Raw genomic sequence first — 22,756 nt, forward strand, 5'->3', positions numbered from 1 at the left:
AGTAGGAAAGGTGCTTCACATAATATCCATCTGAGTGACTACACACTAAGTGTACTATTCAGTAGATTCATGCAAGAAAAATGATGATACAAATGAATTATGTGACGCACAATAACCTAAGAGATATTCTGGCATAATTTTACACAGAATCTGCAAGTCTTTATCATTAAATTCAGCAATATTCTTTTATAAGATCAATTTAATTACTTACATATGATATGTTAACAAAAACAAGTATAAATTTTGTAGGAAGTCTGCATGTGCCTGGGGAATCTCAACCACTTCTTTATAACCAAATGGAGCTGACATAGGCTTAGGAGGATTTCATATGAAATCCTTAGTAATTAACAGCTTGTGCTTTTTTTCAGGGAGCTTCAGTCAACACCCGCAGTACAACTAATCCTACCGATTTGTTCTTTGACCCCACACAAACAGCCAAAGCAATTCCGTGGGAGCTGGGCTGCTCTGTCAGACTAAAGAGATAGAAGGGAAAGAAATGCTTTAGATGTTCTTACTGAAATAAAACTTACTTGTCTTATTTTGTCTATCTCCCTCGATAATCTAATCCCAGCAGACTGCAGCCTTGCAAAAAGGCAAGCAACTTTTTCTAGCTGTATTAGTGCTACAACTGCACTTCAAAAGGTAGTATACACATATTATATTTAAGATTGTTTCAAAAACCGTTTATAACTCTATACAGGAGCAAAGGACTATATAAAATAATTACTATCTAATGGAAATGGGACAGCAGCAACTTCTGCTTCACTGCCTTAAGCAGTCCCATTTTCAGTGGGGTCTCTTAGGAAGAGTATCAATGGAAGCACTGAAGGAAGATTTTGCATATGTGCCATACTTTTCTGTGTTCTTAACTATGCTCCTAAATCACCATCTATACCTCTTGTAATACTTCATAATTTATAAATCCTTTGTTCATACATCAAATTGAAAACACACTTGGTTCTTGTCTGTAGTACATTTCATCCAGAGTGGGTAAGCTGTTTCTCTGATTATTTAGAAGTATTTAAGCAGGTAAATTTGAGAAAAAAAAAACTCACAGAATGAATGCCTATAGACAAAGGCTTAAGTGTGCTTAGCATGTTCAGATTAATACGAGGGCAATCCCAAAAGTAAGGTCTCCTATTTTTATAGAAATACAAACAACCGTTTATTTTCTGTAATGTTTACATCATTTTAAAGGTTAAAGACTTATTTATTTTTCTACATAATCGCCATTTCGGTCGATGCATTTTTGTAGACGCTGTGGTAGTTTTAGAATGCCCATGTTATACCAGCTCGCCGCCATGTCCTTCAGGAAGTGTTGAACCTCATCTTTCACCTCTTCGTCGGAGCAGAATTGCCTTCTGGACAAATGTTCTTTCAACTAAGGGAACGGGTGGTGTCACTGGGTGCCAAGTCCGGACTATAGGGTGGGTGGGTGATGAAGTTCCAACCGCCGATCTTTACGCATGTTTTCCTCAACCTTTGCGACTGTCTCGTCGGAAATTGACAGTCTCCTGCGCGAACTTCGCGCCTGCTGGTAGTGTTCAACAGGAGCTCCATTTACAAGGGCTGCCAAGCCAAGCTTGAGCATCCCAGCGAAGCCGCACATGCTTGTTTGGGAGTGGCGGAAGCACCAATCACAACAGTGTGGCCAACAGCCATACGAACAGTTTCTCTACATCACCACCGCTTTGGAGACCTTACTTTTGGGATTGCCCTCGTAGTTACTTAAATGATACGCCCTCCTGTGGGCCCACCACCTGCAGGAAGAATAGGGGCCGGGTGGAATGTGACCAGGGCAGTGGTCCAAGGCAGAGGTCTTGACGGACTGGAACCCAGATGCACAAAGTGACTCTTGGAATGTCACCTCTTTTAGTGGGAAGGAGCCAGAGTTGGGGGGTGACAACTAGATATAGTTAGGCTCACATCCACCCACTCGATTGGTTTTGGAACCATACACCTTGAAGATGCTGGACACTCCTTTACACGGAAGTTGCCCAGGGAGGAAAAGTGTCAGGTAGAAGTGAGCTTTTTATTGTGTACCTGCCTGATCAATGCCATGTTGGAGTTTGTCCTGGAGAATGAGAGGACCTTCTCTGTGTGGCTGAAGGTTGCAGAGGGGAGGACTCTAATTGCTATATGTGCCTATGCACCAGATGTCAGTTCAGAGTACCAAGTCTTCTTGGAGTCACTGGAGGGTATCCTAGAAAGGGTCCCAGCTGGGGACTTTACAGTTCTACTGGGAGACTTCAAAGTCCATGTGGGTAATGATGGAGGCATCTGGAGGAACATGACTGGAAGGAACGACCACCCTGATTTAAATCTGAGCTGTACTAGGCATGGCTTGTCCATAATGAACACCATGTTTGAACATAAGGTGGCCCATAAGTGTACTTGATACCAGAGCACCCTAGGCTAAAGATCTTTTCTCAATATCATAATTGTATCATCAGATTTGTGGTCATATGTTCTAGACGAGAGAGGCAGAGCTGTCGACTGATCATAACCTGGTAGCGAGTTGGGTCTGATGATGGGAGAGGTGCCAGGACAGACCTGGAAAGCCCAAGCAAGTAGTAAGGGTGCACTGGGAACTTCTGGGGGAGGCCCCTATCCAGAGGATTTTCAACTCCAAACTCCGAGAGAGTTTTTCCCACACCCCGGGGGTGGCGGGGGGGGGGCGGGGGGGTTTAGGGGGGGGGGAATGCTGGGAAGTCCATAGGTGCCTCTCAAGGTGGCAACTCAAGGACCCAATGGTGGACAACAGAGGTGAGGGATACCATCAGCCTGAGAAAGGAGGCTTTCTGTGTATGGTTAGCACGGGAGACTCCCAAAGCAGCAGAGAGGTACCAACAGGCCTAAAGGGCTGTGGCCTTGGCAGTCAGGGAAGCAAAAACTGGGGTGTGGGAGGAGTTTGTAGAGACCATGGAAAAGGACAATTGATTAGGCTCAAAGAGGTTCTGGCAAACCATCAGGCAACTCAGAAAGGAAAGGCAGGAATTCACCCAGTCTGTTCTCAGCAAGGGTGGAGAAGTGCTGATTCGGATTGAGAATGTTGTCTGGTGGTGGAATGAACACTTTTAAGGGCTCCGAACCCAATGGATACACCCTCTGTAGAGAAGGCAGAGCCAGAAGCTGATGGGGGATCAATGCCCATTTCCCTGAGGGTGGTCACTGAGATAGTTAACCAACTCCACAGTGGCAAGGATCCTATTGGGGGTGGATGAGATGTGCCCAGAAATGGTGAAGGCTCTGGACATTGTTGGGCTGTCATGGTTGACCTGCGTTTTCAATGTTGCATGGTCATTGGTAGCCATGCTTCTGGAGTGGCTGACTGGGGTGGTGGTTCTCATTTTTAAAAAGGGGCACAGGAGGGTGTGCTCTAACTATTGGGGTTCCTACTCCTCAGCCTCCCTGGAAAAGCTTATGCCAGGCTACTAGAAAGGAGACTCCACCTAGCCGTGGAACATCAGATCCAGGAGCTGCAATGTTGATTCCATCCATGCCATGGAACTATGGACCAGCTCTTTACTCTCATGAGAATTCCGGAGGGGACATGGAAGTTGTTTGGACTTAGAGAAGGTGACCATGTTCTTCAAGGGATTCTGTAGAGGGTGCTGGTAGAGTATGGGATTCCTGTGCCCCTAACAAGGGTTATTTGTCCCCTGTATAATCATAATGAGAGCTTTGTCCGCATTTCCGGAAAAACATGTAGCACCATTTCCAATGGGTGTGGGACTCCACCAGGGTTGTGCTTTGTCTCCTGTACTGTTTATGATTTTCAGATGTTCAAAATGAGGTGGCTGGGGTCTCCCTTAGAGGTAGAGTGAGAAGCATAGACATCTTGGCTTGGAGTTGAGCCGCTGACCCTCTGTATTGAGAGGAGCCAATTGAGGTGGTTTGGGCATCTGATACAGATGCCTCCTGGACGCCTCCCTGTGAAGGTTTTATGGGCATGACCAGCTGGAAGATGAGCCTAGGGAAGACCCAGGGATCGCTGGGTGGATTATATCTCCTACATGGTCTGTGAAGGCCTTGGGATCCCATGATGTAGCTTTACTAGGTCAAGTCTTTAGGAAAAGCTGAACTAGAAAAGCATGTGACTTTATGCTTTTTTGTTCAAATACAGCTTTGTATTGTTGTGTGCTGCTTTGGTATGTATGAATGAATGTCTTTAAATTCTAATTTGTAGGGGTTACACTTTATCTTCAATCTGTACATATTTTGGGGTGGGCTTTAAAAGCATAACTTTAAAAGCATAAAAACATTTCCTCAGTTCCTCACTCATGTAGATACTCAGAATGCTGTATACTTAGGCCTAAATGGCTGAAATGCTCTATGACATAGGCCAGGTGCTTTCATGATTAGTCACATTTCACAGAGTGGACAAGTTTTTGATTGAATTAATTTATTATTGTCATTACTGTAATCTACCCACAGTCCCAGTATAAAGCGAGTACTAAAAATGAATGTGGAGACTAAGAATGCTAAAATTAATATATGGCATCACAATTCACGGGTCAAAAATGAATCATGCGAGATTTTACCTTGCCCATATTTTAAAAAGAAGATGTTAGATGACAGGGTGTACTGTGTTCTAAATAAAATTTAAAAACTTACAAGTAAAAGGAAACATAACGTAGAAGGACTACAGGAAAAGGAAATTAAGGGAGAAAATGTCATTATTCATAGCTTTGGTTATTACCATACATGCATTTATATCCCATCTTAGTTAGTAACTAAAATCAGTCACAGTTTTAAAGACTAATTGAGCCAAAAAGCTGCAATTACACTTCTCATTTTCTGAAGTGGTGCTGCTGTGCCCTTTATGTGTGCACATTTATTTGGTGTAGTTTTTCATCCACCTGTTTTGCAAATGATGTGTAGTTCTGGTAGGAGTACTGTTTATCCTAAAAACAGGATAGTGATCCCATTATAGTCTGAGCTTAAGGTTGTGGCATTGAGTTTTCACTCTGCACTATCATACTTTGATCAGAGACTTGCATCAATAGGTCTATAAACTTCTGCATTTGGAAATAATTTGAAATTTTAGGTGTGAAGTTAGTGTCAGGATTACCTGATTTCATGATGACTCATTATTTTTTTGCAGCAACATATGTTTGAATTTTAGTAGTATTTCATTTGAGAATAGAAGGATTTGTGGTTTTGTAGTCAAAGTCACTATCACATTGCTTTCTAAAGACAAGATGACATAGATAGGTCAATACACATGCAGACACTGCTTTCTATAAAAACAAGCCTCATTTCAAATTTGAAAATTTTAGCTAAACTTTGTGGTATATAAGATGCATTACACTAGAAGTACAATTGAAATGAGACCTTAATCAGACCTTAAATCCAAGCAACAGGTGGCACGTATTTTGACAGCTGATTGGTAAAAAGAATAGACAAACAAACACATGGTCATTAAATGACTGGTTTGAATTCTTGATATTAAATTAAGAAATCAGTTTCTTGTAGAAATATTATTTTCAAGCCTTGACTTCTATACATGAGGACATCAAGTCAGTACTGGAAATATTGGCATTATTTCTTGTAATATGTGACACTTTGTTCAGTTTAGATGTTCTTTAAATTTCTAAATATCAGACACAACATTTCTTCTCCAATGTCAAATTGTTCCTTTATTTCCATTTTTAAACACTAAATGGTACACTGCTATTTTAAACATTTGATGTTTTTGTTTATTTTCTGGATTTTTACCAGTTAAGAGCAAAGTAGCTTTATGCAGGTCTATAATAAAGAAGAACCTTGATTTGTTTTTATCAAGTCTCACTTGCAATACTGATGCCAGTACTTTTAAGAAATATTAAAATAAATGATTTATACATGCAAATTTTTGATAGCACTTAATGCCTTAGCACAGTAGTTCTGGTGCTAATGAAAATATTAAAAAAAAAACAGAAAGAGAAACCTCATAATATGCTTATTATTTCTATGTAATGTACAATGAGTTCTATTCAAAATGACATTCAAAGGTAGTGACAAGAATATTAGGTCTACATTACATCCCTTTTTTCTATCTGTTTAATCAAAATTGTGGTATCTGGAATCAGACCCTCCCAAATTATGCACAACAACTCTGCAACAGTGGTGCAATTTAATATTTATAATGAACTTTTTCTGGATTGCAAAAGTAAATTTACATGAACGGGAGGAATCCACAATAGTCCCACACAGTGGGTATCACAGCCAGGAACTGAAGTGAGGTTTAAGATGTAAGATGGCAGTGTTAGGTGTAACTGTTGCAGTGTTCCTTGCAATAACTATATTAGGTTTGTCATTTTGCAGGGAAAAAGTTGAGACCATGCTGTCCCTGCAACCCTACCAGCTCCTTTAAAATGAGCCTAGCTGAATTGAAATCCAAAAGGAAATGCCCACCATTTAGAACTAGTGTAACTTTGACTGAGTACATTTACCTGCCAGGGCTCTAATTTTAGACAGATGCTCTGTACAGTAATCAATTTAAGAACTTGCAGGATGACTCTGGGTAAGTGAAGTCATTTGCCAGGAATTATTCTGTGCACTTATGATTTGTAAATAGCTTTGAATCAATGCTTTATCTAAGTTAATGCTTGTATAATATTAGAATTGTTTTTTTCTTTTTTCACATATACAGAGACTTCAGTGTACAACATCTCTGTAATGTTGAGCTAGGTAATGACAGAAGAGATTGAAATCAAACTGAAAATTTTAAAATGCCAATGCTGAATAACATAAATGGTTTTATTGCATAATACACTTACAGTATGTTAAGAGGACAAGTTGATATACAGTAAGCTCTTAGTTTCAAGACAATGAGCTTTTCAACAGCATACTTTTCTCTTTCCAACCAGCATGGATTATAGAATTATATTAATCCTGAGTAGACTAGCAGATTACTCCTATTCTACTGTATACTCATATTATAATTGTATTGCTTTTGAATTGTTGCATTTTTATCATCCTTAAGTGGCTTTAAAATAAAGAAAATTAATTTGCTGTTCCCTTGGAGACACAGAGAGAATGAACTAACAGATGAAGGAGAACCAAATAGACTGCGGCCCTTATTTCCATCATCCTGAAATTAAGGCTTGAGTAAATGGATCTTCAATTCTGGAGGATTTTGGGCAAGTTCCCCTTGGGATCATTACTGGCTTCAGTTTTAAAAACTCTCACATCACATTAGCTCAACAGCAGCTGAAGTGCATTTGTGTCAGCAGACCAAAATAAATCCACAATGGCACAGTCCTCTGTGACCCGCTTTTTTAACCCTATTGCAAGTGACAGAGATAGAATCTCTGAAAACAGCACTGATATACAAGTGGGGTAGCACTCCAGTATGATTCCCCAGGTTGTAGTGTCTTTAGTGGTATTTACACATACTCTGTCCATGTTAGTGCAGTCTTCCTCTGTGGACTCTAGTATTTTTTTGTCATAGTCCATTGTCAATGCTAAATTACCCCAATATGCGTAAGCATGTTCATGGACCGCCTTGTGACTGTTAATGCTCCATCTTCCTCTAGCCTTGTAAAGCAACAAACAGGTTCATAAAATAAATGGATGGATTAACTCCCATCAAGTCATAACAGTTAAAGTCACAAGAACCCTTGAGAAGACAATAATATGAAAGAGAATATTAAATAAGTAGATAAAGTCAGGTCAACATTTACAGCTTACTATGTGTCGTACTGTAAGAAACCAACAAACCTCCATTCTTTACGTCCGCTTTACCCTCTTATAAATATATTTGACAAGTGAACCATCGATAGATTAACTAATTTTAATAGTTAAAGCCAACTTGATTAAATTACAGTTTTGTTGAGAAACTGGATTGGCGTACTATATTAACACACATTAACAGAGACTTAATATGACACATGTTGTTCATTTAAATTAACACATGGGGACCATATTTGAGGATTGTGTCAAACTTTTATACAGTACATCCAGAAGCAGAATAGATGCCTCCAGAGAAAATGAATCCTGCTAAAATGTAGCTTAGATTGGGGGCATTCTGAGTGAAAGGGTGAAAACATTTGCTGAAAACTGTGCAATGCTGTGCCGAAACACAAAGCAGCATATCTCCAGTACTTTATCACATACAAGACAAGCATTTCACTTGCAAGGTTTGCAACATTATCAAATAAAAACTGTAGTGAGCAGCTGTGCACAGGAATTCATCAAGTGTGTGCAATGACTGAACTAGATACAGTATGTTACCACTCAACATGGTCGACGACAATCAGTTATCCTGACATTATATACTGTATATAAAATATAATCCGACATATAGAAAAATATTTTACTAAGAAGACACAAGAGTTCAAAATCCAGCCAGCACTGATATTTGCACTGCACTAACAAATGAGAGTTGCATTACACTAACGTACCACAACATAGAAGAAGCATGATAGGTTAAATTGGTAGTACTGAGGCACAAAATGTTGTTGTGAGAAATACAGCAGACAGTCTTGATGAGAAACTACTGCTATGTAGACAACAGGACTTCCAGGCAAAGTGGTTATGTGTGTTTATTATAGCACAAGAAAGACTGTAGCTGCTAATTCATCAACACTTATGAGCTGGACCTTGATAGCATGCTCCCCTGTACACTGCAAGTCACAGGCAATGATAGATATAACTCATATCTTAACTATGGGAAAAACTTTACTGTGCACACCCAGAACTTCCATAATATTAGAATGACTATTCTTGGCTACCTATCTGACCAGTAACTGGCTGTGTATGCAACAGGATGCTGAATACATGGATATACTCCTCTTTGTGGGGAACAGCCCGGACACAGACAGGTAGACATTGTTTTAAAGCACCACAAGACGTTTATTTTACAATACTATATACAACGATGACACACACAACTCATTTCACCCCAAAGTCCAGGACTTCTTTCACAATGCCTTTTCCTCAGGTCCGCCTCCATTCCTCTCCTCCAAGCTCTGTCCTTCTCCTGCTCCCGACTCCAGCCATCGAATGGAGGGAGGCGGCCCCTTTTAAGCTCACCCAGACGTGCTCCAGGTTCCTCCCGATTAGCTTCTGCTGGCCCTTCCTGGTGTAGCGGAAGTACTGGCTGTGCACCCGGAAGCACTCCGGGTGTCCCTGGTCTTCTTCCCCCCAGCACTTCCGCCAGGGCTCCACAGGCATTGGGGTGCCCCCGGCAGTGACCACGGGTCCCCATACCATCCAGGGGGGCTGCCCTCTCGTGGTCCGGAGGAGGCGTAGTCCCCCTTCCGGTCCTTCTGGGCGTCCCGGCTAGGTACCACCCCCAGCCGCTTGCCACACCTTCTAAAACAAAAAATGCTTTTCCGTATTGTAAAAAAAGTTTGCAATATAATTTAACTTTACATTAAAACAAGTTCATAAATACATAATGCATAAATAGCTTAATCTGTGCACCTCAGACATTTATCTGTTCATTTTTTATGTTAATAAGCAGTGTGTCTTTTTATAATGATTAGTGTTTATTAGGTGGTCAAGTATCCATTATAAAATGTGATCACAACTTGCATTCTTTTTCCACACGATTCTGTTTCTTCTAGGTATTTTACCGATTATCCATGAAGGTTTGTTATCCTGTCTTTTAGTAGATATAAAAAGTAGAAAGCCATGAAAAAGCTTTTTCTCAGTGACAAATACATCTCAGACTCTACTCTCCCATATTATAACCAAAATGAGTGTTTCTCACAATAAAGATATTGCTTTTCAGAGGTCCTTTTCAGTTCAGGGATTATGTGCAACCCAGCTCCTGTATGATCAGGGGATCCTAAGATGGAATTCTGTTCCATTTAGGAAGGTTGTTCACCACTCAGGTGTTCTCAGATTTTCTACAAAGGCACTTACTGTATTCCATTGTTAGTTTTGCCAAGTTGGTGATGCTTATGTTCATTTGATTTTGCATCACCAACTAATTTCAGGCATAAAATTCTTCTGTATGATACTATATTAAAACATTTACTTGTAGTAGAAAATCTAGAGGTTTGTGAATATTACATATTCAGGACAGGTGGACTAAACAAAGAAGTTGCACTCAAACACTTGGAAACATTTTCATACTGACAATAGCATAGAAACCAATAAAAAAGACCTACCTCAGTGTAAACCTGTCTATGGCAGAGCTGCTGGCAATGGAGACGTAATATGTGGCAATGCCTAGCTTCATAATAGACTTTGAGGGCATCTGTATTACAATACTCTCTCCAAGCCAGAGCTCAGACAGCTGATCCTCATTTGTTGGGGTGTTGTAGAGTCGAACATTGCCAATCCTTTGCATAGGGGTGAATGGCATTTCCACATACTGCTCATGCTGTTTTGTCCGAAGTCCCTTTTTGGATTCTTCCATGCTACATTCCCTGTTCTCGCTGGATTGTGCCATGTAATAAAGTTCCACTGGTGTGCCATCCAGTTCTTCAGCTCGCTTATCCCGTCCAGAGGGTTCACTTGGATGAAACCAAGTGGGATTTGGCTCCAGTTCAGCTACGCAAAGCCCTAGGTGGCCTTTAAGCCTGCATGAACTTCTGACCTCCTGTGTTTGCCAAAATGCAAACACCATTATACAAGGTAGGTTGTCCATGCTGTTATCAGCCTGTGGGTCTGCCCAGTTTTTTCCCGAAATGTAAAATAAAATATACACTTTTGGCTGTGAGTAGTGAACTCTTCTGTTCAAAATATAAGGTTGGATTTTCCAGTTGAAGGTAAATTTACTGGCTTCATGGAAAAGGTCAGCTGTTTGCATCAACTCCAGGGGCACCACCTGCTGAGTTGAAAGGGTTCCATAGCTGGCATTGACAGTTGGAGACTGATTGGCCTCTAGTATGATAAAGGCTTCAGTGTGACTTTGCATGCTAGAATTGCGCATGATTTCCTGGTTGGCTTCCTTGAGAAAGCAGGAGAATCCCGCATTGACAATTTCATAATTCACAGGCAGATGCATAGGGAAAGATGTTGACCTCTTCTGGGAATCTGAAAGTTCTCCACTGTCAAGATCTGCAATTAAAGTAAAACATTCATTAAACATTTGCATCAGCTATACTTTAAAAGGTTGCCTTTGGTTTGTCAATGCATTCTGTACATTTTTCCACATGCATAATTAATATTAAGGTTTTGAGTGTGGAAAAAAATAAAACAGTCCCTGAATAGTTGGCAAGATTTAGGTAGAACTGAACAGTTTTTTAGTGTATGCTACAAGGAAATATACAAGATTGGATTTTTAAATAATTGCTCTTGGTCATTTTTAACTAGTCCTGTTATATCTTTACAACTATATCTTTACCCCATCCAGTGTTGATTTCTTCCTTGAGATTAGACTGTGTTATGTTCTCCTGCAACCCTGAAAGTGGATTAAAAGGGTTTCATGGTTGCTTTTTTATTTTTTAATATGGCGCACTCCCTGCTCAACCTGAGCCCCCAAAAAACATTTATGCCTAGGCCTACTCACATTAAACCCTACTTCTCAAGAGCAGCATTCAATACCAAGCTGCATGTCACTCCCACCCAAAGATCACATTTTTGTGGGTTTTTTTTTTTTTTTTTTTATTTCATTGCATTTTTTGCCTACTTAAACATTTTCAAATGGAGCCAGTCTATGTTTAGGTTATTTTTATATACTAGAAACACATGGCTTTTAATGCTTTTGTACATAATTGTACTGTAGTGAGCAGACAAAGACTTGAGGTAATACGCAGACCAAGATATGAAGATAATAGAATTAGGCAAGACAAAGAGTGGTCATTTAAACAGGAAAGCAGTTGAACCAAGATTTTAAAAGATTGACAGTTATAGCCTAAATCACCTCTCAGATATTTAGATGTCAAAGTAAAAAGTCCTGTTTACTAGTACATCCATTCCATAAACAACTACTTACATGCATATTTTGTTTTTTGAAAAATGATCCACAAACTAGGACAATGAAAGCATCATGTCAACGTCTTATATAATTGGAGGGAGGTGACATACTGTAATATGTCATGTGATCTGCACAAGCAGAGCAATCATAAACATCATGGCCACTGCCATACAAAAATACACAAAATTGTGATATCCACCATCTAACTGATAATACAAAATGGTGCTGTAGTGACTTTATTAAGTAATAATAAAATTATGTAAACACCTCAGATAATCCAAATATGTAACAAAATAAGTACAGAAATAAAATAGACATATTGCAGACTAAAAAAAAAATCAACCTCAGCCATACTCTGACGTATATGAGCTCAAATTGAACTGTAAGACTCACTGGTAACTGAAAGTGAGTACCTGTGTAGTCATGAACTGGAGCATATTATGGCTACACTCACCAGTGTACTCTTATTTATTTATGTGACATCCTTACAGAACCCCTGAGCACTTTCTGAGGTGAGTGTGGGCCCCTCAGTGGCATTCAAGCTTAGCCATCTGTGACTTTAGTTTTCTATTTCTTTTCAAAAGCAATAGTCAATCAGTCTTTCTTTTACACAAGACATATTTGAGGTATTTATCTGTTTGTTTACAGAGTGCAGGCAAGACTATTTACCTGCTCCATCAATATCTTACATTAGAAAGTGCTTAATATTTTTGACATTCAGTGGTTACAGGTTTTAACCTTTGAAGTTGTGCCAACCATACATCTCTACCCAACAACAGGACGTTAACATTGCATCAGCATAATTACCCCCTCAATGGCCAAAATCAATGCCCTATTTATTGGAAGCAGGAGAAACAGATCTACCTATGGTAGGCTTAAGTATGTTGGGACAACCTTAAGGTAATTTCTATCTGAAGACCTGCATGTCATATGTGTGTTTAGGTTGACAGGTAGGTTATAGAGTCAATCAGGTGTTCAGTGGATATGAACAGTGACCTTTTCATTTACACCTCAGCTCCAGAATACCAATACAATAGTTCATAAAGTTTTTGAAGGAGGCATGTCTCACCTATAAATGTCACCCATTGTTAAACCCTTTCGACAGAGACCTTAAATTAGTGTAAAACATCAGGTACCACAAAATTCAAGTAAAGAATGGGCAAAGTCAACAGTTACAGATTAATGTGGTGCCACTTGGTGCCATGGCCCACCGGCCAAGTTGTTTTGCCTGCCTAAGGTAAAGTCATCCCTGATGGAGGATCACAGGAGTCATGGGGTAGAGGGGTCCTTTCACTGGATTGGCTGGCCCAGCACTGTTTCAGCTGTGGAATGGTCAGATGGGGAAGGCAGCTTGATGGCTGAGGTCTCCAGGACTCTAAACAAATTCAAATCATATTGTGTGATATCATCTACTGTTAAATTCTGGTCTGTACTTGTAAAATTTTAATTTTTATACTGTATTGAGGATTTGTTCTGTTCTGTGTATTGTATTGTATTGATCCCCTTCTTTTTGACACCCACTGCACGCCCAATCACCTGGAAAGGGGTCTATTTTTGAACTGCCTTTCCCAAGGTTTTTTCCATTTTTTACCTACAAGCGTTTTTTTTGGGAGTTTTTCCTTGTCTTCTTAGAGAGTCAAGGCTGGGGGGCTGTCAAGAGGCAAGGCCTGTTAAAGCCCATTGCGGCACTTCTTGTGTGATTTTGGGCTATACAAAAATAAATTGTATTGTATTGTAATTGTAATGTGGCGCATTACACGTAAGTGAACCAAACAATGGCCACTTTAAAAAAAAAACTGGCAAGGGGAAACATGCAAAATTTTGTCCTTGCACATTCCAAAGTGCTAAGTCCATACTTCTTGCCTGTGAAGTGTTAAGAAGGTGGCCTGTTAAGAGCTCTCTTTGGCATATGTCAATTTCTTGTTACTATTAAGAGTAGACCTGTTTTTGATCAGTAAATAAAAATAATGGCTGCTGATACACAGAAAGAAATATCACAAACTGAATTCAGATACTCTGCATATGTAAAACTAGCAAGCAACCAAGTAACTCAAGTTCACAGCACTGGATAAACTATTTAATAAAATCAGCTTATGTGCTCTACGGCAGTGTGGCATTATTGTGGCTGAGGGGTTCATTGTAAAGCAGTACCCTGCCAGTGTGTGCTCTGTGACCTTAGGGTCTTTGCCCTGGGAGTGATGTTTATGAAATAGGAGGAGGAGGAGGTTGGGAGCATGTGCTGATAGCACATTGCCATACCCACCACACGACAAACCATCTAGATTGGGACCCGAGTGCAGCGGGTGACACCTCAGCACTACGCTAGAAAAGATGGTGGCTATTCTTAAAAATACAGGAAAATGTTTTACATACACTAGTGAGATTTCCCAGAAAACCTAAGTTACAAACTCTCTCAGTGAGTCACTTAACCTGCCAGTGTTGACACAGCAGAAATATGGAAATGATTCTATTGTACACTTGTGAGTTGTATGTCACTTTGAATAGACCTGTCAGCTACATAAATGAATGCAAATGGCACACATTCATCCTGTTTTATGTCTCCATCTTTCTACCTTTGACTTTTCTTGAAAGCCTTCTTTTCTCATGACTTGGCTGAATTTTAGCTTCACTTTAATGAAAGGTGACTGACTGCCTCATGGCATCCAATTCTATGTGATACAAATAATATACATACACACTTTTCTAAATTCCAAGACAGTGTATCCAGGCAATGTTAAGCACAAGGGAGGAACCAGCATTGCCAGCCAACTGGTGAGCACACCTACCCCATGGCATTAGGATACAGAAGTAAAACTGAAACCTGTAGAAAATTCCTCACAGACATGGGGAAAATGTGCCAACTCCTCACAGTATGACAAGGATAGAATTTCACACCAGTTTCCTGGAGCTGTCAGGCAACAGTGCCAAACACATGCTGCTGTTCCCAAATTATTTCATACTGAAAAACACAATGGTATCCAGCTAGCAATTTAGTCTCCCTTCATTCTTGCTGTATACCTAAAGTGGATCGGTTAGCATGACTGAAAATACTACCTACATTCTGTATTAGTACCAAATAAATCAGCTATTGATCACAAGTGTGAAACAGAAACAATTGCTTGAATGAACGCTGAAACGTTCCCTTCTGCCAGTGATGCACAGGTTTCATTTAAAACTCATTACATTTCTCACTGGCTGCACTAATGCCTGAAATGAGCATAAGCCACATGACTTACCTTCACTACTAATCCTTCTTCTAGAATGGCACTTTAATTTCTTCATGGCGCTCACAGTACTTATATAACTTTCTGAAAAGGATTATTGACTCGGGCAGCAGTTCACGTGACTCACCAATTTGCCAGTGTTATTATATATACAGTTGGATTCTTCAAACAATAAAATGAGACTCATCTAATTTGTCGGGGCATGTTTCATTTCTGTTATGGGCATTAAGACTTTTTCCTTATTTCACTTTGCAGGAGAGCAATTTGAAAAAAAGGATTTTATAAAAGCCAGCCACCGTCATATAACATTCTGCTCATTAAACTAAAAGGAACAAACGCTTTGAAATTGTATTTAATGGTAGCTAGAAGCATTCTTTAACTGTTCAGCTCTAAACTCAGTTTGTGCAGTATCTCTTTGCATTAAGGGCACCTGTATCTCTTATAAGAAACACACAACGAAAGATGAGAACTTGAGCCAATGCGCTTGTTTGGACTTGCATCACATGACAAATGGTTACATTTAATTGCTATTGTTTTGAACAGTCCTAAAAATGACATTGTAGAAGGCTGCTAGACAGGCATTCTGAGAGTGGCAGTCCTATGCTTAAAGTATCCTTGGAGACCCTTCCAGCTATAGCAGTGATGGTATGAATATGTTGGGCTTACACACAACAAATGGTGGAGCCTCCAGATTCTGGGGTGCTCAACATGAAATGTAATCATGTGACTAAAGGACTGAATAAAAAAGACCCTCTCTCCTTTAGTCCATTACATCTAAGTAAGCTATAAAGTAGTGCAGGATACAGTTCAGCTCTTTTCATATTTGGTAAGTAATTTTTTGAATTTTAATGCTTTTGGAATATTAATGTTATCATGCATTCTTTTTACAGTTGTTAGTTAAGTTTTTTTTTTTGCTTGAGTCATGTTGGCTATTTTGAACAAATTAATATCTAGACCCAATCACACTAGACTTACTTACCAGATCCTATGCTTGCTACCACTTAGTGCCTTGCTTAACGTAGTCTGAACATTGGTAAGACAAAAATGTTCAGGTATTCTTCATTTAAGGGAGAGATAGGTTTCAAGTTAGGGCAGCTCAACTCACTAAGCATGGTGCTAGAGAATGGAGACATGCTGCATGTTGATTAGTACATGCAAGTAACATTTTACTGGACTGTGCACATGGGACAATAAGGATCCTATAAACCTCTAATTATCATGATAATGATATAAACTTATAAATCTGCCAGGTCAGGGCAGGTTTGGGAGCATGCACTGGTACAGTGCATTGCCGCACCCACCACACGACAAATCAACTCTGGATCCCTGTTGCCAGCCCCCAAGGCAGACACACGGTCCACTTCCACCCTCCAGAAATGACCATCTATCTGCTGCCACCGCCAGATGTTACGTGGGCGTCCCCTTGGCTTGTTCCAGCCACATGGGTCCTCAACAATGAGGATCCTGCGAGCCGGATCACCCTCAGGAAATCACCCCGCATGGTCGTAGTGCCATAAGTGACACTCCCTCAAAATGTAGGTAATGTGTCTCATTCAGAACTCTGTGAGCAACAGCTCGTTTGACACAGAGTCAAACCAGCAGTACCCAAGGATTCTTTGAAGAGACACAGTCTTCGTCTCAGGTCACTGGATAGCGTCCATGTCTCACAACCATATAGCAAAACAGGAAGCACCAGGACTCTAAAGACTTGGATCTTCGTCCTTTTTCAAAGATGTTGAGAGCGCCATATACCCCTTTTCAGTGACTTCATAACCCCCCATATTCTCCCAATCCATCTACTGACTTCATAGGAAGAGTCACCAGAGACATGAATGTCACTGCCGAAGTAAGGAAACCTCTTGACGCAATCAACGTTCTCTCTGCAGACAGGCACACTGTTGATGGCTGTGCCCAAGAGGTCATTAGAGGCCTGGTTCTTAGTTTTTATCTAAGACACTCACAAGCCCAGACACTCAGACTCCTCGCTCAGTCTCTTGAGAGTCCCGATCAGAGCCTCCATTCACTTCACAAAGATCACAGCATCATCAGTAAAGTCAAGATCAGTGAATCTTTTTTCACCAACAGATGCCCCACAGCCGCTGGACCGTGCTCAACACCCTGTCCATACAAGCAATGAACAGAGTAGGAGCAGAACACACCCCTGACAAACCCCAGAGCCAACTGGGAAAATTGCAGAGGTTTTGCTTCCACTCTGCACAGCACTCACAGTACGAGTGTACTGCTTCCATTTGGGAGACAGGCGTCATCCCAACTGACTGGAAAATGGGACTTTTCGTCCCTATCTGGAAATGGAAGGGCGATTGCCTTGATTGTGGTAACTGCAGGGGGATAACACTGCTTGTGGTGCTGGGTAAGGTCCTTGCTAGGGTCATCCTCAATAGGGCCCTTGATCACTTGCTCAGCTGCCAGTGACCGGAGCAGTCTGGTTTTATGCCTAAGAAGTCTACTATCGACTGCATCCTGGCACTGAGGGTTCCCATCAAGCGCAAACGCGAATATCAGTAGAGTTTCCTTGCAGCCTTTGTCAGTTTTCCAAAAGAGTTCGACTCAGAGTTGATCAAGCTGCACTGTGGGACATTCTGAGACTTTTTGCGGGATCCCCCCGAAGTTGCTAGATTTCATGGCCGACCTGTACACTGACAGTGTGTATTCTATGCATAGTGGAGGCAGAACCTCTCCTCTGCACTTTTCCCATAAAGCAGCCACTCTGTACGGGTATACATATTTGTTTATTTATTCATCTAATTATGTATTCATTTATTTAAAGAGTTTCTGAAGAAAGCCAAATATTCCCAAAGGTCAAATATAGTTCTGTCTATTTATTCTTTCCCTAGATTATGTATGTCTGTGGGACTCCATAGGTTGGAACTTAATTTTAATGTCAAATTTCCATTCCTTGTTGTATCTGCTCTTTCTTGATTTGTTTTTTTGAAATGAACTGTTCTGTTCCTTTCCCGGCTCGGCTATTCAAGTGATAAGTTTGTATTACAGTTTGATTAGAAGACATTTGCAAGCTGTTTTACTGGCCTTTTTATTTCCTCAGTTTACTGTATTGCGTAGTATCTTTTTGCCGTACCAAAACATTTTATTTCATTACTGTTTTCTTTGTCTTAGCTGTTGATTTCTGTAAAATACACTACAAAGACAGAGTGGCGTGAGAAACAGTCAGCTGATGATCTGTATGACTACAAAGGAAAGATAGTCTACAGCAGGGATCCCCAACCCCTGGACCGCAGCCCACTAGCGGGCCGTGACCGTCTGACAGCCGGGCCGCGAGAGAACTACCGGCAACAGAGACTCACAAAGTGAAGGGCTACAGCAAAATGGCTGCCCCCTTTCACTGAGGACAATTTTCAGAACGATAGGTGGGCAGGGCTTTGCAGCAGCGCAGAGAAAGGAGAGAGATCGAGATGAGGAGAGATACGAGCACATACTACAGGTAAAATTCCGTTACAACAAATATCTTTACAACGAAATTTTCATTACAACAAAGTATTTTTATGGTCCCGACAGTTTCCACATATGACACGAGTCTATAGAAATCTAGTTACTATGAAATACATTCAGCAGATACTTTCATTACAATGAAGTGACCTTGAAATGTTTGAATGAATCATCCACAGAGCAGTTAGTTCTGTGGTCGCAGCTCAGTTGTGCACATTTGCACAATGATCCCCAAACAGAAACATTGTAAAAAAAATTCTTTCTTCGGACTTTCCTTATACTGATTTTTTTTTTTGCTGTTTTTGTTTTCGGTGGTTTTCAGTGATACATTTTGCTTATTGCTCATCAACATTTGAAAAACATCCATTGGAATTTAACTCATTATCACCCTCCTATAGAAATGGCAGACAGGAAAAAGTGATAACAGTTCATATTAGAAAAAAAAACTCTCGATTGCGGCAAAAAGAAAAAAGAAGTTGCCAGTGAATTCAGAATTTCTTCATCAACACTGTCAACTTTCTTGAAAGACTGAGCAAAAAAAGAAGAAAAATCTCAGGTTGCAAATGTATGTGAACTGCTGCATTTGAAGACTCCAAAAAAGCAGTTTTTATGTGGTTCAGTGATGCTCATTCAAGAAACATTCCTATTAATGCGGCACTCATTCAAGAAAATGTGAGGTTTCTAAACTCTCTTGGGACCTCTCCCAACTGGACAATACGCCGAAGAGCAGGCTGAAGTGCGATCACTGTGTCTGTGAAAGACGATTTATCCATTGTCGGTGCAACAGCAGGCACACAGCTCTGCTGTGGCTCTTCACAGAAGCAAACAGAAAAGATCTCAATGGGTAATGCAAGGAACACTGTAAATGCAGGGAACAGGATTACTTGGCCACTAACCTGGTCACAACCCTGCCTGACTGCTGTGTCTGTGTATAGGAGAGTGGCAGACCCCGCTACAATAAATAACCGTGCTGTTCCTGTTTCAAGCTGAATAAAGCTGGTTTTGCTAAAGTACTGAGACTCAGCCTCGTGTTTTGGGGTGTAAGACAGGGACTTATAGCGCGACTACAATCTTTTAGGACTTGCTTCTGTGGTGCTTCACTGCAGCATTGTGAGCCTGCTGTTGCCCTGTCCCGGCAATGGACAATCTTACACAGACGCAGCAATCGCGCTTTGGGACGCACTTCAGAGTGACATTCCCATTGGGTGGGGGGGATCCCAAAAGAGTTCAGAAACCTCACAATATGAAGAAGAAGAAAAGGATGATTCGGCTTCTGATTGATAACTGTGCTGCCCACAACATGCTTCCACATTTAGATAATGTTCGCGTTGAATTCTTTCCACCCAATTGCACAGCAGTGCTTCAGCCATTGGGTTTGGGTATCATTCGCACCCTGAAAGTGTATTATCGCAAAGAAATGCTGAGAAAAATTCTCGTCAGCATAACTTGTAGACAGGAGAAGATTAAAATTAATGCAAAAGAAGCTATTGAAATGATTGCAAACGCCTGGACACAAGCTAAAGAAAGCACTATAGCAACAAATACAGAATCTCATTACAACAGAATTTTCATTACGAAAAAATATTTTTTAGGTCCCTGGCAGTTCGTTGTAATGGAATTTTACCTGTACTTGCACTACAGGCATACAGGCACTATTGAGCACCCCACCTTTACCCACTCTGCAGACTCAGTATCCAGCCAGGCTGGAGGAGCCTGAGGAGGAAAATCTAAGGCGGCGATGGGGCAGAGGCACAAGATACCCGTTGTTCAAGTTGGCAGATAAAGTGGCTGCATTCAAAGCCAATTTGATTTATGGGGCAGACGAGTGAACATTGAGATTTTTGATATGTTTCAAACTTTAGCAGAGGTTGTTAAAGATACCAAGGCATGGCCTTCGTTCTCCCAGCTGGTGTATGATCACCTATCTCAGCTTTCAATAGAGTTTGAGCATTATTTCCCAACCACAAAAGACCCCCAAATGGGAAGGAATGGATCTGTGACCCATTTGTGAATAAGCCAGGTGAATCAACTTTGTCTGTGCTTGAAGAGGATCAACTTCTTGAGGTTGCAAATGATGGTGGCCTTAAAAGTATGGCCTTAAAAGAGACAACTTCAAATCTCCATAAGTTTTGGATTAAAGTCAAGGCGGAATATCCTGAGGTTGCCACAAAAGCACTGAAAAGTCTGCTTCCATTTCCATCTTTGTGAGGCATTGTTTTCTGCAGTGACAGCAACCAAAACGAGATTACGGAGTAGACTGAACTTAAGCAACACACTTCACATGTCACTGTCTTCCATCGCCCCAGATGGGATCGTCTCGTTGCAGGAAAACAAGCTCAGTTTGCTTGATGATTCTGCATTATGGTAAGTTGTACAATTTCTATTACAATATTATAACTTAATAATAATAGAAATGTAGTGTATATTGTGTATAAAACTGCCCTATGAACCCACCCAGAAATTCCCAAGCCTACCGGTCCCTGGAAAAATTTGCTTCTATACAAGCAGTCCTTGGTGTCAAAAAGGTTGGGGACCACTGGTCTACAGTGTCTAGTGAAACCTACATCAGGCAGCTGGGCTTCTCTTAGGGGGCTTTTTGTTTGGTTTCAGATTCCAGACAGATGTATAAAGACAATTCACACAATGAAATAACAATCAAAAGGGGAAGCCTGTGTATTCTCTGGATATGAATTTCACAAGGGAGAGCCAAGACACATCCTGTTATTTTGTGGTGTGTATAGAAAATAATAACAGTAAGCTGGCTGGATATCAGCTGATGTAGATGTGTGCATCTTTGTGGCCTTTGATGGATCCATGTCTCCTCCTTAGTTATTTTCAAACTGGCATCTGATATTGCTGGGAAAGACTTCAGCTATCCACGACTCTGACACTAAAACAGCAGGTTTAGAAAATAGGTAAGTATAAAATTGGATCTTAAAAAGTGTGTATTATTGCACATCAGTTAATTATAGATTTTAGCTTTAATGGCTCAAGAAAGCATATACAGTATTCATGTAATGGATTTTTTACAAATTACTTAGTTTAGGATGCTTTCAACATTTATCAAAATGACCAAAATTGACTGGAAAGTAGTGTTTTTTTATTTACCACTAAAAATAACCTTTTTGAGGTTATTGAGAGTTCTTTGGATGTTGAGTATTCCCACTGAACAAGAGTGTTTTTTACATGTGGCCCGTCCATTATTCATACAACATGCGTATACTACACACCAGTTATTAATACTGCAATTTTTTAGTAGGAAATGTAGTGAGAAGTCAAGCAAAGTGACACCTTTTATTGGCTAACTAAAAAGATTACAATATGTAAGCTTTTGAGGCAACTGAGGCCCCTCCTTTAGGCAAGATGTAATCAAGATATAAAGTTGAGTATATTGTAAAAGAATACTGTAATCTTTTTAGTTAGCCAATAAAAGGTGTCATTTTGCTTGACTTCTCACTACATCCATAATGGCTAACACGGTACAACACCCTAGTATTAGTAGGAAATGGCAAATCTCAGTTTAACTTTAGAGAACTCTTAGCCAGATGTAAACATTATCCTTCCTCGCCTATCTTGGTTCCAGGAACAGAAGATTTGTCCCACTGACTTCTTTGCCTTCTTTTAGGATACTTTTCATTTTCAGATTAATCAAAATGACTAACATTGGCTGGCCTGCACGTGGCCTTTTCTGCATAAAAGCCCAATGCTGACCTCTTTTAAAAAGGGAGCACCCATTACTGTAGAAAGTGAGACGCCTTTTTACATGCAAATCCTTTTGATCAACTTTGCCCAAGCAGGAAGAAGCCCTTCAAATTGGCATTAACACATAACTCTTTAGGACTACACTGTTCTCCTCCCCAGAGTATTTTTTTTTAGCTTTTAATAAAATATGTTTCAGAGGAATAATAAATGAAGCCGTTTTTCATATTTAGCCAAGGCACCTGTTAGGAGTGTGAAATCTTATCCCATACCACAGTTCTGTTTCAATTAACTTTTTAGCTGGGGGTGCTTTTCAAAACGAGAAAGCATTTGTAATGCCTGTCTGAAAATATCTATTTGAACTAAAATCAGTATGGAGTTTTAAAAGCCAGAACCCTAATGGTTGACTGACAACACTGCCAGGTTTATGTGAATCAAAGAAGAACCAGCAGTGTGTAGCATACAAGATGGCTGGCCAAGCTTAATGATCCCTAAGATTCATAAGAGC

General features: G+C 40.3%; 1 protein-coding gene across 1 annotated transcript in view; it reads right to left on the minus strand.

Moving 5' to 3' along the window:
* Positions 1-22,756, minus strand: part of LOC114669075 (transmembrane protein 132C-like) — a 168,711-nt gene that overhangs the window by 93,320 nt on the left and 52,635 nt on the right. The window contains exon 2 of the mRNA XM_051920986.1: positions 10,107-11,001. Coding sequence (XP_051776946.1) covers positions 10,107-11,001 — 895 coding nt within the window. The remainder of the gene's footprint in view (positions 1-10,106; positions 11,002-22,756) is intronic.

The sequence above is a fragment of the Erpetoichthys calabaricus genome, chromosome 18, assembly GCF_900747795.2.
Source record: "Erpetoichthys calabaricus chromosome 18, fErpCal1.3, whole genome shotgun sequence".
NCBI lineage: Eukaryota > Metazoa > Chordata > Cladistia > Polypteriformes > Polypteridae > Erpetoichthys > Erpetoichthys calabaricus.